General features: G+C 41.9%; 1 protein-coding gene across 1 annotated transcript; it reads left to right on the top strand.

The window, feature by feature from the left end:
- The first annotated feature begins 29 nt into the window (after nucleotides 1–29).
- CUNH11orf87 (chromosome unknown C11orf87 homolog) lies at nucleotides 30–6,387 on the top strand. The gene is made up of 2 exons (XM_027635455.1): nucleotides 30–80; nucleotides 457–6,387. The coding sequence occupies exon 2, from the start codon at nucleotides 610–612 to the stop codon at nucleotides 1,084–1,086; it is 477 nt and encodes a 158-aa protein (XP_027491256.1). The 5' UTR covers nucleotides 30–80; nucleotides 457–609; the 3' UTR covers nucleotides 1,087–6,387.
- The last annotated feature ends 8,448 nt before the right edge of the window (nucleotides 6,388–14,835 follow it).

Raw genomic sequence — 14,835 nt, 5'->3', positions numbered from 1 at the left:
GGCGGCGGCGGCGGCTCCGCTCCTGCGCTCACTCCGCGCTGCCGCAGCCCCCTGCGCCCGCGCGCTCCCTCGCCGCGCAGGTAAGGGGGGGCTCCGGGGTGGGCACCGGCACCGCGGGACAGGACCCGCTCGGCTCCGGCAGCCTGTCCCCGCCGCGGCGCGGGGCTCTGGCCGCCGCTCCCTCGCTCCCTTACCGCGGGCAACTAGTTGGGGGAGCGGTCGGGCGGGTCTGCCCGGGATGCCGAGGATTCGCGAAGTCGGAGCGGCGGCGCGGTGCCCCGTCCCCGTGCCGTCCCGTGCCGTCCCCCTGCCCCGCGACCTGGCGGGGAGCCGGGTCCGCCCGGAGCGGGGCCGTGGCGGGGCGCAGGGCGGAGGCTGCCGCAGCCGGGTTTGGGGAGGGGAGAGCTGCGCAGGGTGGGTGCCACGGGGCGCTGATGTGTCCGGCTCTCGTTGCAGGCTGCTCGGGTACTTCAGAGCGAGCGGGAGGCTGAGCCGGCAGCATCCCGGGCATTTACAGCGAGCGCCCGCCAGCAGCCCGACACGGCAGTGACTGAAATTTAGGCGTCTTCAGAGAGGGGAGGAAGATCCTCATCTTCCGTAGCCTCCTCAATGAGTGCCAAGCTCTCCAAGGAGTTGAGGCTGTCCCTGCCGCCTTGTCTTCTGAACAGGACATCCACCACCTTAAATACCAGCACCACCTGCATCACCCAAGTGGGTCAGCTCTTCCAGTCCTTCTCATCCACCCTGGTTTTAATTGTCCTAGTCACCCTCATCTTCTGCCTGATCCTCCTCTCCCTCACCACCTTCCACATCCACAAGAGGAAGATGAAGAAACGGAAAATGCAAAAGGCTCAGGAGGAGTATGAACGGGACCACTGTGCCCGCAGCAGCAATAGCAGCAGCCAGCACCCTGGGACAGTGGTGCAGGGAGAGGCAGCCCAAGGAAGAGACAGCCGACTGGGAAGACCCCCCCAGGACTTGGAGATCCAGCGCTCCTCTCCCTCAGCAGCCCCCGGCTCTCAGCAAGCACAGGTTTGTTTGGACACAGCTGGTGCAGGGCTCCTGCAGACGGAGATTTTATCATGATGGTTTGGGGGAGACCTCGCAAAGGCTCTGATTGGTGTTTGTAAATACCTGAGTGATTATTCTAGTCCCTGAAGAAGAGGAAAATATTGCTAATTCAAATGAACGAACAAGCCCACGATCCAAGTGCATGACAGATCACATTGAGTTTCTCATTGACTATGTGAGGAAAGGATGCATCTTTTAACTGGAGAAGGAGCTGCACACAACTACTAAATATCAAGTCATCCACCTGCAGGAGAGGGTCAGGGGTAGGGTGTCCCTTTTCCCTGGACATTATTACCCCAAGGACCGGGATGTTCCTGCTCTTGGGATTCCCGCTGCACCCTGTGTCACCGTTGCATGGTGTTGGTTGGGGTGTGGGTGAGTGGTGTGGGGGGAGAGGCAGGTCTAATGGGTGCCTTAGGACCCTCCTGTCCCCTCGGAGCAGACTGGAAGTACACTGTGGTCTCTCCTTTTGTGCTGGGATCTATGCCCCTGTCCCACCCCTCTCCTTTGCAGGACTGGATATTATTTTGTGTTGAAATGGCTACCCCTAGTTGGGCTTAACTGCAAACACTCTCTGGCCCCACATCCTTGTGCCCCCAGCTGCAACACTGATTGACCCACTATCTGGGGGATGGGATGGAGTCAGCTGTCCGCGTAGAGTGATGCTTGAGCTTTCTGCTCCCTTCAGCTCCATTCATCTTCAAATGCCTCCCCTTCCCCATTCCTGTCTGCATCCCATGAAACCCGAATGCCATGAAATCTGAAACCCAAACCCACTCTCATTCTGCGTGGAAGGGAGAGGTAATGTGCAGTAACTTGCCTGTCCTCTCCCAGAGGAGGTTGTCTTTGTACCTCCTCTTGGTCCTGAAACAATCCAGTTCTGCACCAGGCACCCTGCACTGAATGCCTGCGTTTACAGCCTTGCCTCCCAGTAAGGAATCCTGCAGCAGTACCCATCTCGCTTCTTCTTTTTTAGGCTGATGTGTATTTTTAACCCTAATCTTGTAGACAATTAAGGACAGACAACACTTAATTTTCTCCTGTTTTCCCTCTTAGGGAACAAACCATGCAGTTGTGCAAAAATGTCCACTCCTAAACCCTGGTAAATATTTATTTTGGAAGTGGCTGGTGTAGTTTATCCCTAGCAGGCATTGAGAGTTTTTTTTGTCTGTGGATGGTGGGTGTGAGTGGCTGCTGGTACTGTGTGTGTTGGAGGAAGCAGTGTCAATTACAGAAAATGCGGCTTTAGTGATTAAATCAGTGACCATTACTTGAAGGTGCCTTAACAGAGTGCCATATCCAAACTTTGAAACATTGAGTGTGGTATCGTAGCAGAGGCAGCCCTCTACTGTGCATACTAACATCTAAAATTACGGCAAAGAAAAAGTGATCCTGAGGAATTGAATCTTTTTTTTTTTCCTTCTGTCCCAGCACTAAAAGGGATTTGAGGAAATAGTAATAGTCCACAGAATATTCTGTATCCTTTGTATTTCTTCTGTGCTGTGCTCTGCCTCCCGGGGTGGCTGACTAGGAAAAGCCCAGACACATGGACCAGGAGGTCTGGGGCCCTAATCTGAGAGTGAATGCCATTAACTAATTTAAAACAGGGAAAGTGAATGGTAGAAGTGCTCCATAATCCTCTAATAGCCCCAACATGCAGAGTTTTTGGGGCAGTGTTTGTGTTACCGAATTTTATCCCTTTCCGATCTTTCCTGGTCTGATGGAAAATTGCTGTTGAGTTTGGATCCATGCCTCCAGTGCTTTAGACAAGTACTGTATCATCCAGCTTAAGGTGCTGCTCCACCCTCTGAGGTTAGTGTGGTGAGCATACCGTATCTGTGACCAAGTGGTGTTTGCTGGTGCTGTGTGATGGGAGTCATGGCTGACTCTTGCTGCCAGTTGGTGGGATCAGATGCTAATGGCTACTTCACTGTTGCTGGGCAAGGAAATTGGCTTTGTTTTGTTTCCCCTAATAAAGGATGCATGAACTTTTGTGTTTAACCTCCTTATGCAACTGCAGCACAATATTGCACCACAGGGAATAGATTTAAGACAATGAAGAGTGTTCAGTGAACAGTAATGGAACTCCTTGACCGTTGATCTCCACTAAATAGAGAGATATTACTTTCCCCTTTATTTTGTGCCTTTAAAAAAAATCCCCACAAACCAACAGTGTATAATTTCGAATTTTATAAAAGCAATAAGATGTTCCAAATCACTCCAGTGCATTTCTGGTTGATGATTCCACTTCTTTAGTGTCTGAACTCAGATATTCTTCTCTCTGCCTTATGCACTCAAGGCATGCAATAATTTCCCAGAAGTGTACTGCTTGTCACATCTCATTGCATTTATAAAATTGCCCTATTTTTGAAGAAAAAAAGAAGGATGGAGAGATAGATATATATATCTTTATATATATATTATGGATATACAGGTATATGTATTGTTTATATAATCTCATGACACTAAAAGTAGTTGCAAAAGTGTGACTGAAGTTAAAACGTTATCATGTAAAACTCTATCCTGTTAATTAGCTTTGATTTAATATTTTAATATCTCTGTATTTATGTAAATCTGTGTAAATTATATGCTCTATTAGTAAAATTTCATACTGACTTTAATTTTTGCAGAACTGTGAGCTTCTTGTGGTGTCATTTAAGGTTTTTTATTTCTGAAGTTAAATTAGACAAGATATGAAAAGTTATAAATTCCTATTATCACAGAATTACTGCAATAAGGTTCATGTGTACTCCCAATACACAGTCCTATCTTGAGGTATTGCAGGCTTATGAGGTTTAATTGAATGGTCTCAGGAGATCTAGCTGATACAAGCAGGACACATAGGTTTTCATTTTCATGAAACAATAAGCAACCTTGGGAATAGTTGTGGATTTTTAAAACAGAGTTTATGCTTGGAGGTTCTGTCAAATCAATTGCTTCAAAACCCTACAGCTACAGCTAAACTCCTGCACTTAGCATTCAGTATTAATAAGGCTGATGCTTCTTTCCCCTCCCCCCCTACTTTAACTAGAAAAGAGTAGAAAATTGTTCATATTTCTAAAGCATACATTTTCAGCTAACTGTGAAACTGCCCAAAGGGTTTTGAAAACACATATTTTATGCAAGTGTAATATCTATGTATCTGTATCCATATATTTAAATATTTTTGTGTAACCTTTTCTACGATATTTGATAGAGATGCTGGGTAAATGCTTGTACCATTCTCAAACATGAGGAAGGATTTATACCCTCTCGATGCGGACATTCTTTTTCCTGTGAATTTGCACTGGTTTCGACAAGTGACAGTGATGACTGGGCAGCTGAGTGCTGACGGCTGGAAGCACAGACAGTCTTTCCTCCCTCTGTTAAGGAGCACATCCTCCAGCTGGATTTTCCTGGTTCTGAATTGGAACTGGTTGCCCACTAGCATCCTGCATGTGTAAGAATAAGAAGTGCTGTGGTGCTCAACAGTTCCTGTCTGGTCCAGCTGTCATTTGGTGGAAGAAGCACGACAGCAGTGACTTGTTTTGTAGAGCCTAGTGAGAACAGAACTGATGGGCAATGTGGTGGCCATGCTGGGTCTGAATTGGAGAATCAGCAATGCCTTGTCCTGCATTCCTGTCCTCAGAGCCTGCTGCTGCCCTGGGGATTTGTACAGCTCCTGCTGGCATCAGCAGGAGTGGCTTGCACTGACTGCCAAGGAACTGGGATCCCATCTGTAGTCCACACGGAGAGTGACAGCTCTCCACACCACTGGCACTGACCCTGCTCTGCACCTGTCGTAGCAACCTCCACGGGGATGGAAACCACTGCACCCCATGAGGGCTAGGGTGCTTCAGTCTGGTGGCACTGGGGAACCCGCACTGCTACTGTTAACTCTGCTTCTGTGGACTGAGGAATTTAGGTTCTACGTGGATCCTATGCGGATCATGGACAGGGAATGTCATTTCATTAAAATGTATCATTCTGACATTTTTTTCTGTGAGGGTTTGTCTACTGCAAATGTAGTTTCAGATGAAATTTGCGAGCTCTCCATCCAGACATGTTTTAACTTTTGATACATCTTGCTCAGATGTATATCTATAAATTTATAGTTATATATCTCAAAAGAAATGCTGGACAAAAAACAAAGAACAGAGACTCCACATTATAAATGAAACTGTCCTATGACAAATTTTTTTTCTTTTATTTAAAATTAATTTTAGAGGCTATATCTTTGATGTAAATAGCAAGTTACTCTGTGATTAATGTTTTCCATAGCATTTCTGAGTAATTGCTATCTTGTTTCTGGAAAGCTGTGTCCAGTGTTATGAAGCAACTGTGCTTTTCTTCTTCTGTTGTTATGAATATGAGTGCAATTTTTATGTAGGTAGGAAAAAGAATATGATTTGACTCTTTAGATAGGACTGAATTATTTTAAATCCAGTTATAGGACTTGGTTGCTTTTTTCTTTCTAGTTGTTATTCTCTCTGCACGTTCGTATTTTTTCTATGTGTACTTGAAACCGTACATTTTAATAAGTATGCAAGATATGAAGGGAAACATGAAAAATTATGTGAACATTCTTTTTCCTCTTTTGTGTAAATAGCAAAATTTATAATGACTTAGATAGCATTTCATTGTATTTCTCGTCTATATAGAAATTGGCATGACTCATATACAAACCTTTAATATCACTTTCATTTATGTTAAAAGTTAGAACTACTTTTATCCAGGACTGACTTTCTCATCTCTTTCTGGTACTGAACATTTTTTCCAAGTTTTCCATCTGATCGCTAAATAAATTTCTAGTAGAACAGAGCCTCCTTCTGTTTTTAGTCTTTTACATGTATGTCTCTGGTCTGAATCCAGCCAAACTCAATAGTGTAGAAAATGTGTTATGACCTTGCAAGAACTGGATGGTTTATGAGCTTGAGGAGAGAAGTGACTGACAAGCAAACAGATGAAATGCCTGACAATGGTAATAGTTAGCTTTCTTGTTTGAAGTTGTGGAAGCGAAGACTCCCCGTCCACTGAATTGACCTGGGTGAAGGGTGACCCATTCCAGCTGCAGCAGAGACAAATATTAATGTCCTTGCTGATACTGTTGCTCTAAACCATCATTTTCAATATGACATTAGGTCTTATTTCTGTAAATTATATGTCATGTATTTCTTATTCAAATCAAAGAGGTTTTCACTGCTTCATCAGTACTATATGTTCTCTGTGGATAACTAGAAGGATTAATTTTCCAACCCTTTTAACCCAATACCTCTACAAGCATCAATTTTGTATGAGTTAGGAAATAAATAAACATTTGGATCAGAACACTGTCAGTAAAAATTGCTTTTATTTATATAATCTGGTGTTCCAGTTGGCTTTTCCTTGTTGTTTTCTTCCTTGAAATGGAGCAATATAATCTGTTCATTATTTTACTTTTCTAAAGAAGACAAAGGCTTTAAAGCAGTCACTGCAAAAAACACATATACAAACAGGAAAAGATTTCACAATTTAGAGCAGAATAAAATCATGTAGGTTTTATTTTTTTTAATTGCACATTCTTTGTCCTCTGTTTTTCAGACCCCCTCAATCAATCAAAGTTTTTACCTAAAATCTTCTGAAAGAACTCACATAAAGCAGATGGATTGCTTTGCTTTTATAGTTTTGCTTTTCTTACTACACAGTCAATGACAAACTACAGGTCAAAACGTTTCATACAGTATCCTGGGGCATTATAAGTACTGTAAATAAGGGGCAAGTACAGAAGGTTATAAGGAGAAAATATTATCTCTATAATATAGTAAAAGCAACAAGAGCTGGAGGATGAATTTATGATTCTAAAGGAGTACCTTTACATTTTATTCCTGGCTCTGTCACTCACACGTGAGGATCTCAGCTTCCAAAGTATTTATGTAATAAGTGACACGTAACTTATCTAATAAACAGAGACCTGGGGAATCTGCAAATACACAGTCCTGAAATGAAATTAAGCATCATATACATAAAAAAATACTGATAGCATAATACAAATTAAAAGAGTCTTTATGCTATAATCACCTGCCTTGGATTGTTCAAGTGCTTACACTTGGCAGCAAGATCCAAGTGGCACACTGCACAGCTGGGAGACGGATGGCTGGGCAAGATGCTTGAACAGTCACACCGAAAGGCTCAATTTAATTTTTAATTTGAAGTGGAATACATGTTATGGAGGAGAGCCAAGACGACTAATGTTTATTTTACCATTTCATCACACGTAACACTTTTTTTTCTCTGTACAGAAAAAAGCCTAGTATGGCTTTAAGCAGAGTGCTGACTAAGGTAATAAGAATATAGGAAAAGACAATTCTTGGGAGTAAACCCATTTCTAATGAAATTCATGACACAACCTCCTTGAACTCAGTGAGGCCTGGACTGTGCCCAACAGGATACCAGATCTCGCTCTCTGCTGTCTGTGCATCCCTTGCCAGTGTCAACAGACTCTTGATTTCTGCACTTAGCATTTTTAGGTCACATGGATTTCTCTTGTCTTTTGACTCACAGTCCATATCCAGCTCCTGTGGGGGACAGTGAAGGATCACCTGGGGGTTACCTAGATGTGATATGCTTTTGCTCACTTTTCTTTAGCTTTGGTTGTGTCCTGCTGTCGTCTCTTAATCTGACTTTCCACTAGACAGCCTGTCTGGTTAGTCTTTCCATGGGACGGGTTTTGTTGGCCAGGCTTGTCTCTTCCTTCCAGCCTATCTCTAACATTAGGAAATTCCTCACTGTAAATGATCAGTTGGTTTGATTTCTGCAAAGGTTCTGTAGGACTTTGCTGTCATCTTGGTCTAGCATTGTCACACATTTACCCCAAGTCCAACCACTCTGCAGCAAGATAGAAGCTTTTGAGAAAGTGCTGGACTTCAAATAGCCTGAGAAATACCAGTACACTTCCCAATGTCGTCCACTGGCTCTGGAACAGCATCCTGATTAAGCTACCAGCCCAAGACCACAGGCTGAAAATGCTGAGAAATCATCATTCTTTCATATCAAGAACACCACTGTAAGGAAAAAAATATCGGTTACTAAAGAAGGGGGAATAAATATATGAGAGGATATGGTGATAATATGGGTATTAATATACAGATATATGTAAAACCTGTGAGACAGACAAGGTCAACTGAATGTCTACTAATGGCCAGCCACCTGGTCCACATTTTCTTCCTTTGAATCAGATTGTGGACTTGAATCCTTTTACTTTACCGCTCAGCTAGAAAAATCAGTCAGTGAGCCTGTGCTTGTTTATGAACTCCAGCTAAACTGTTGAAAGTATATTTGTTTTCATCATAGAAATACTGTTTCTATTAAATCATCCTTTTGACAAGCCTCAGCAATAGCATAGGGGAGCCTTCCCTTCCAGCGCATATGTTAGAGCTTGCTCAATCTGGCAAATGAGATGTATGAAGGAGGACAACTGTCCAGATGATCATATAGGGTCACTGCAAAAATCTGTAAACAATGATTGCATTTGAACAGAAAGCAAGAAACATATTAAATCCTGACACGACCATGATTTTTTACTTGTCTACAGTGAAGCAAGGTCAGAATACCTCTGTTTGCCATTTGTGTTATTTTAGATTTATGTACTGCTGGAAGTGAGCTGACTATGAGCCATTACCTATATCTGACAGAGCTCCTCTGAAGCCAGTTCCCCCTGAGTAAAGGAATGAGGATGATCCTAGTAGAGGTGTTAGCAGAATGGTTTGCATAGCACTGTAGCCATACTGCAGCTATAAGGGCAGATTCCTTAGGCCTGTATACTTGCAAGTGAGAAAATATAACAGTACTACACAACTCTTGGTATCAGATCTGGAGGTAATGTCTTTTGTAAAGGAAACTTTTTACAGCTTACAGTGAAGCTCTTGAGATTGCTGTGCTGCAATTAGACCTTTCAGAAAATTTCTTCTAATGTTCTGGAAAACAGAAACTCAAAGTATGTCAAAATAAAGTGAGCAACAGGATGCTGTCATCCATGTGAGAAAGCTATGCTTCTGAAAGGCACCAGGCTGACGAATCTTTATGTGTTCATAAGCTGGGGACTTCACCACCAGAGAGCCATGTTTCTTCTCTGCTGACGTGCACCAGTTGTTGCAGTGAGGGGCCAGGAGGGGGAATTCAGGTTCCTTCAGACTGATGGAGTCGGGTGAGCTTGCAATGGCATGAGATGTCAGTAGGAAAATAAAGAGAAAACACTTGCCTCCCATCATGTAAGGCACGGGAAAAAAACAACTTTTGGAAACACAAAGATTTTGCTGAGTTAGAATGGATGATTTGGTAAGGAATATCTCTGGGATTTACTTCACAGTACCTTGGCCTGAGTAAGTTCTCAGCTTGAGGAAGTTTCCATTAGCCTTCCTGTCTCCTGCCCTCTGCCACCACTTTTTGAGACCACTTTACCTTCACTAACTTACTTTACTCTGAAGAAAGTTATGGTACACCTGCACAGACATATAGCAAATGAGCTAGTGAATCACAAGGGAACAGCAACCATGGAGTAGGCATCCAGCAGTATAGGAAGGCGTGCAGGGGCACTAAACTTCAGTACAGTTTTGTGAGGAAAGGCTTATGTGTCCTATTTAGTGTATCTCGTGTTTAGATCCCAGTCATGGATATCTGGGATTAAAATACAGATAGCTTTCTGTGGCTGTGGAGCTTCACCTGGATCTTGGGCTCTGTCACACCCCACTGCCACAGTGCCCACAACTTTCTTCACACCCTGTTGTGTAAAGCAGCACTAACTTACCTTCTTCCTCTACCCTCCAAATGCAATCCTTCATGTTTCCCCAAATATCCCCTTGGTCCTCTGTATGACCAGCTCCACACAATGTCTACAGCTCCCACTACTAACCTGATTGGCTTTTACATGGTAAGTATGGAGCTGCATGGGCTAGGGTGAATTGACCAGTGCAAACAAAGTCCCAGTTTTCCCTGCCTTCCTCTCCTTGACCCCTCAGCCCAGTCCCACACCGATTTTGTAAGGAGTAAACAACATTTAGCTCTCCACTCTTCTGTCAAACATAGTTGAAATTAGCCAATGGATGCAGAAACTGTTGGGGAAAGACAACTGACAGGCAGCTGAGGAGGGAATATGCCAGAACAGTAATGCAGGCATTAATGAAAAAAGTTATTTTTCACATCTTATGAATTGTAAGTAAATTTCAAGACTTTTTTGGTGCCTGACTCATAGTTTTGAAATGTTTGGATTTGGCAATGCTGCTCAACAATATCTCTGAAGCCCATCTGTGCTGTTTACATGCTCTTTCTTCAACTCCCAGGCATTGTCTGTTTCCTTTGGTTTTCCAGACTGTAATATTTTGAAGCAATAAATTATTGTTTGATAATTGTGATGTTTGTGTGAAAGTTGTTCAGAAGGTGAATCATAGATTTCTAAGACTAAAAGGGGATCTGGAGGCATAAAGCTATAAAATTATCTACAGTCTGCCACAAACAGGATTTTAATCTAGTAATTCATGTCTCCTGCCTGGCAGGTCCAGTGGTAATGAAGCATTCATTTTTTAGGAGGAGTCATGGCTGATTTCCAGCTTGCAAGTGCTGGTGAATCCAGTTCATGTTTTTATAAGTTGTTTCAGTGATTACAAAAGTAGCCTAAAAATAAAAGATTTGTCCCCTCGAGGCAATAATTTTTAATATACAGAATGAAGGTAGCATATGCAGTTGTTATTAGGACACTGTTAAAAACAGACATCTGGCAAGGAAGGTAAGCCATCTGTGAAAATACAGTTCCTATTACATATAATAACCCAAACGATGCCTCAGTTATAAATTCACAGCACTGGGAGTGTGAACAAAACTGTGTCCTGCCGGAAAAAAATGAGAAAGCGTTACATATGCAACTGTATACCTACTTATAAGGTGTCAGCTGAAATAAACAAGATGTTTGTGGTCACTATGGAATTTTGCCTCGCAAAATGCTTCCCTCCTTTACTGTTTCCCCCTTATTCCAATGCCTCTTTAGCAAAAAGAATCTTCTGTTGAGTCTCCAAATATTCCTCTGCTCAGATGGCTGCATCTGAAAGTTCCTTGGTGAGCTGCATACAAAGGCAGAGGCCTTTGTATGGTCCACAGTTTTTTGTGTTTAAATAAATATATACGTACATATACATAAATATGTATATGTGTGTGTATGTGTATCATCCCTATATAAATTCTCTCACACAGATTTTGATCTGATGACTCCTCTTGAACCCCAACATTCAACTTTCAAGGTAATGAGCTTTTCAGAGAAGTTTGGGCTTATTTGTTCTTTTCTAATTGCTTTCATTTGTGTCCTCAAAAAGAGAATCAGAAGTCATTGAAACTTCTGGATTAGAGTACAAGCAAGTGGCATCAAAACAATTCTCTTTCAGCCTAATCTCAGAAGTAATCTTCATTTTGGTTTTCCTAAGAGAAAGATAAAAGCATTCATGCTTATCAATGAGTATTTCCTAAGCTATCCAGATAGAAACAAGGCAAAGTACTGAAGCAAGTTGGCATTTTTCTTTTAGTTGATAAATAATTCAAAAAACAGGCACAGGATACTGCAGAAAACATACCTTCTAATGAGAATCTAAAAAACTCAATCTGTTCTGCTTACCCAAGAAACAGCTGAAAGGTGATTTGTGCACAATCCTTCATGGGAAATACATTTTTCATGGGGAGTAATTGGTCAGAATTGAATAAAATATCCTGATGTGACAGTGCAGAAGCTGATGCTGTATAATATGGACAGTAGAGATAATTAACTGAGATGTAGTAGATTCTCATCATTCAAACTGTTTAAATACATGTTATTCTAAAATGTCATTGCTTTTAAAGAAGTTATAAGGTTGATGCAAAGATTTTTGGTTAATGACATTTCTCGGATTTCTACAGGAGATTGAACGAGATGATTATATCACTTTCCTTTAGCTTTCAGTATGTTGATCCGCAAAATACATTTTTCACCATGAAATATATTTTTGTGTTAAGGACAATACATATTTTGCAGAGAATTGCACAGAAACTTACAATTAAAAGAAAACAATTTTGGTATTTTTATTACAAGGCTAGCATTTTCCAGAGGTGAGGGTTTCTCTTTGCTTTCTCACAGCACACCTTCACTACTTCATGACACGTTCAACTGATAGAGGACTTTCAATACACTTGACAAAAGCTGCCAGTGGCATTATGGTACAGATTGTCTCAAACTTCACTTCAATAGATGAACAAAAAGATTAAACAATGTGTAAAGAAGACAATTTGGGGAAAGAGAATATCACTGAATTAACTCATTTCAACTATAATTAAGGTTGGCGATAAGCTAAAAATATTGTGGGAGGTGCAAACAACTTTTCATAGAATCATAGAATCATAGAATCGATTGGGTTGGAAAAGACCTCCGAGGTCATCGAGTCCAACCCTTGGTCCAAATCCAGTCCATTTACTAGATCATGGCACTCAGTGCCACGTCCAATCTGCGTTTAAAAATCTCCAGGGATGGTGAATCCACCACCTCTCTGGGCAGCCCATTCCAATGCCTGATTTTCTACAGATTGAAGACCAAACTTTACGGATTACTGGGTAAGAACAGGATAGTAGTGCTCTAAAGTCCTCTAATGGCACTCTCTTTATGCTCTTGGAAATCTCCCAAAGCAGCAGGATATCTACGAATACAGCTTGAAGTTTTAATGCAAAGTTGTTACTGCAGTCGTTTGAGCCCAAGGAGTCTTCATTCTTCCTTGGTATGTTTGTTGTACAGAGAGAAAAAGGTATTACCCAACATCATATTGGAAGAAAATGGCCACCTGTCCTATAAAAGTAGATTTGTTAGTATATATAGATTTATGGGTATGAAATTCAGTAGTCTGAGGAAAGCCATTAAGTACTCTTGTGATGTTTGCTCTATCAGCTAACCTCATGGGTGGATACAGAAATTGCTTCCTAACTCCTGAGTAATGCAGGTCAGATTCAAACAGCTGAAGCACTTGCATGTTGGAGGAAAGGAAGAAGTTACTATTAGAGTCAAAGCCTTTGTGCAGTGGGGGTGTAGTGATAAGTGGAAAGGGAGCTGTGAAATGAACAACAAAAGCAAAAATGTCTGGGAAACATCTTCCAGGCTTTGCTTTTCCTGATGATCTCTCTGAACCACTGACAGTGTCTCGTGGCTGTGGGAAGAAAGTAGGAGCAGCCACCTCTGGGTACTTGGGAAACATAACACATCGACTTGATTCTTAATGTGTGTCCAGGGTTGAGCAGCAACTAGGTGTGTGAGTTTGGGTGTGCCTTTGGGACCATTGCCTGCTTTAGCCACAAGTTGGATGTAGCCCAAGTAATGCATTAGGGGGAAAAGCCCAAAAGTTGTAGTGTCCAGGTCTTTTATTGGATCTAGCTTTATGTATCTCCACAGCATTTGATCTGGTGAAAACCCTATCCATCTCCACCCAGTTCTGTGTTATAGCGGATATACTTACTAAAAGAGCAGCTTATATCCTTACATAACCTCATATCCTGTTTCAGATTCCCTTGCAAAACAAATGTAGTTACTCCCCATGGTTTTGTCTTGCTCTGCCTCCTTTTTAGATTAAAATCTGTAACAGTTTATAATGATGTGGTTTTCTATCTGTAGAATTTAAACTATAAGCTCCTTGGGGTAGTGACTTTGTTTACATGTACCAGGCCCACAAATGGTGCTGTATAAACACAGAGGATGTGCCACCAATTAATAAAAGCTCATTTCAGTTCTAAGAGGACTTAAACAAGTGGGGGGGGGTTTCATAGAATCAAAGAAAGGCTTGGTTGGAAGGGACCTCTAACTTTGGTTTAAAGCCCTCCTCACCAGCTTGGCAAGAATATGGCCAAAGATGCTCCTCCCCTTCTCTAGCAGATGGACCTCAGCAGCCCCCAGGACCAGCTTTCTCAAAGTCAGTCCTGTGGTCTAAGTAGCTGAACCTGTGATTGTTTTAATACTAGCCATTTACTCTGAGGACTGTCTTCTATGTAATGCAAAGTGAGAAGATCATTCTAAGTGTATGAAATTGTTTGTGACATTAATTTAGTCCCAGATGTGTTGAATTGTTCTAATATGCTAGGCTGAGAAGCTGAAGCCACTGAAAATGACTATGATGTGTGTTAATGTGCCTGATTATAAGAGAATTAGAACACTTGTTGAAATATTGTCAGCTGAGTTTAATTTTCAGTGGATTTATTGAGCATGAAACTCACGTATGATGATGTATTGTTGTTAACCTCATGGATGAGGTTGTATTGTCCTAGATTTTGTTTTTCCAGCAGCATTGTATTTGCACTACAATATTACCTGTACATGTAATATTTTTTGCTCACTAGAAACAGCAAAACATGTAAATGTCATCATCCAGGGGACAGTGATGTGCTCTTTTAAAGCTTCCTTTCTATAATGAGAGTGACCTCAATTTCTATCACTACTCATAAATGACAGAGCTTACAAGCTCGATGTCTGCTGCAGAGCTGCCAGCAGTGGCAAAAGTATCTGTACTTAGATGTAGAAACATGTGGTATGTTGCCCTCCAAGGCACAGAGTAATGGTGACATTGGTCTGTAAATCATCAATAAATGTAAAAAACGCTGCACATTTTAGTGTGAACTGAAGGCAGATGATACATGCAGAGTTCAGGAGACTGAAGTCTGTGGTCAGTTCACTTGGCTGCTGCACCTTGTACCTGCTCTGTGGTAATCAGTTGCCAGCACATCTGGTATTGTGCAAGGAGACTCATTTCTGTGGGTGAAGAA

Source organism: Corapipo altera, unplaced genomic scaffold (genome assembly GCF_003945725.1).
Source record: "Corapipo altera isolate COAL_440 unplaced genomic scaffold, ASM394572v1 0, whole genome shotgun sequence".
NCBI lineage: Eukaryota > Metazoa > Chordata > Aves > Passeriformes > Pipridae > Corapipo > Corapipo altera.
The sequence above is the reverse complement of the archived record's forward strand: the minus strand, read 5'-3'. Positions and strand labels throughout refer to the sequence as shown.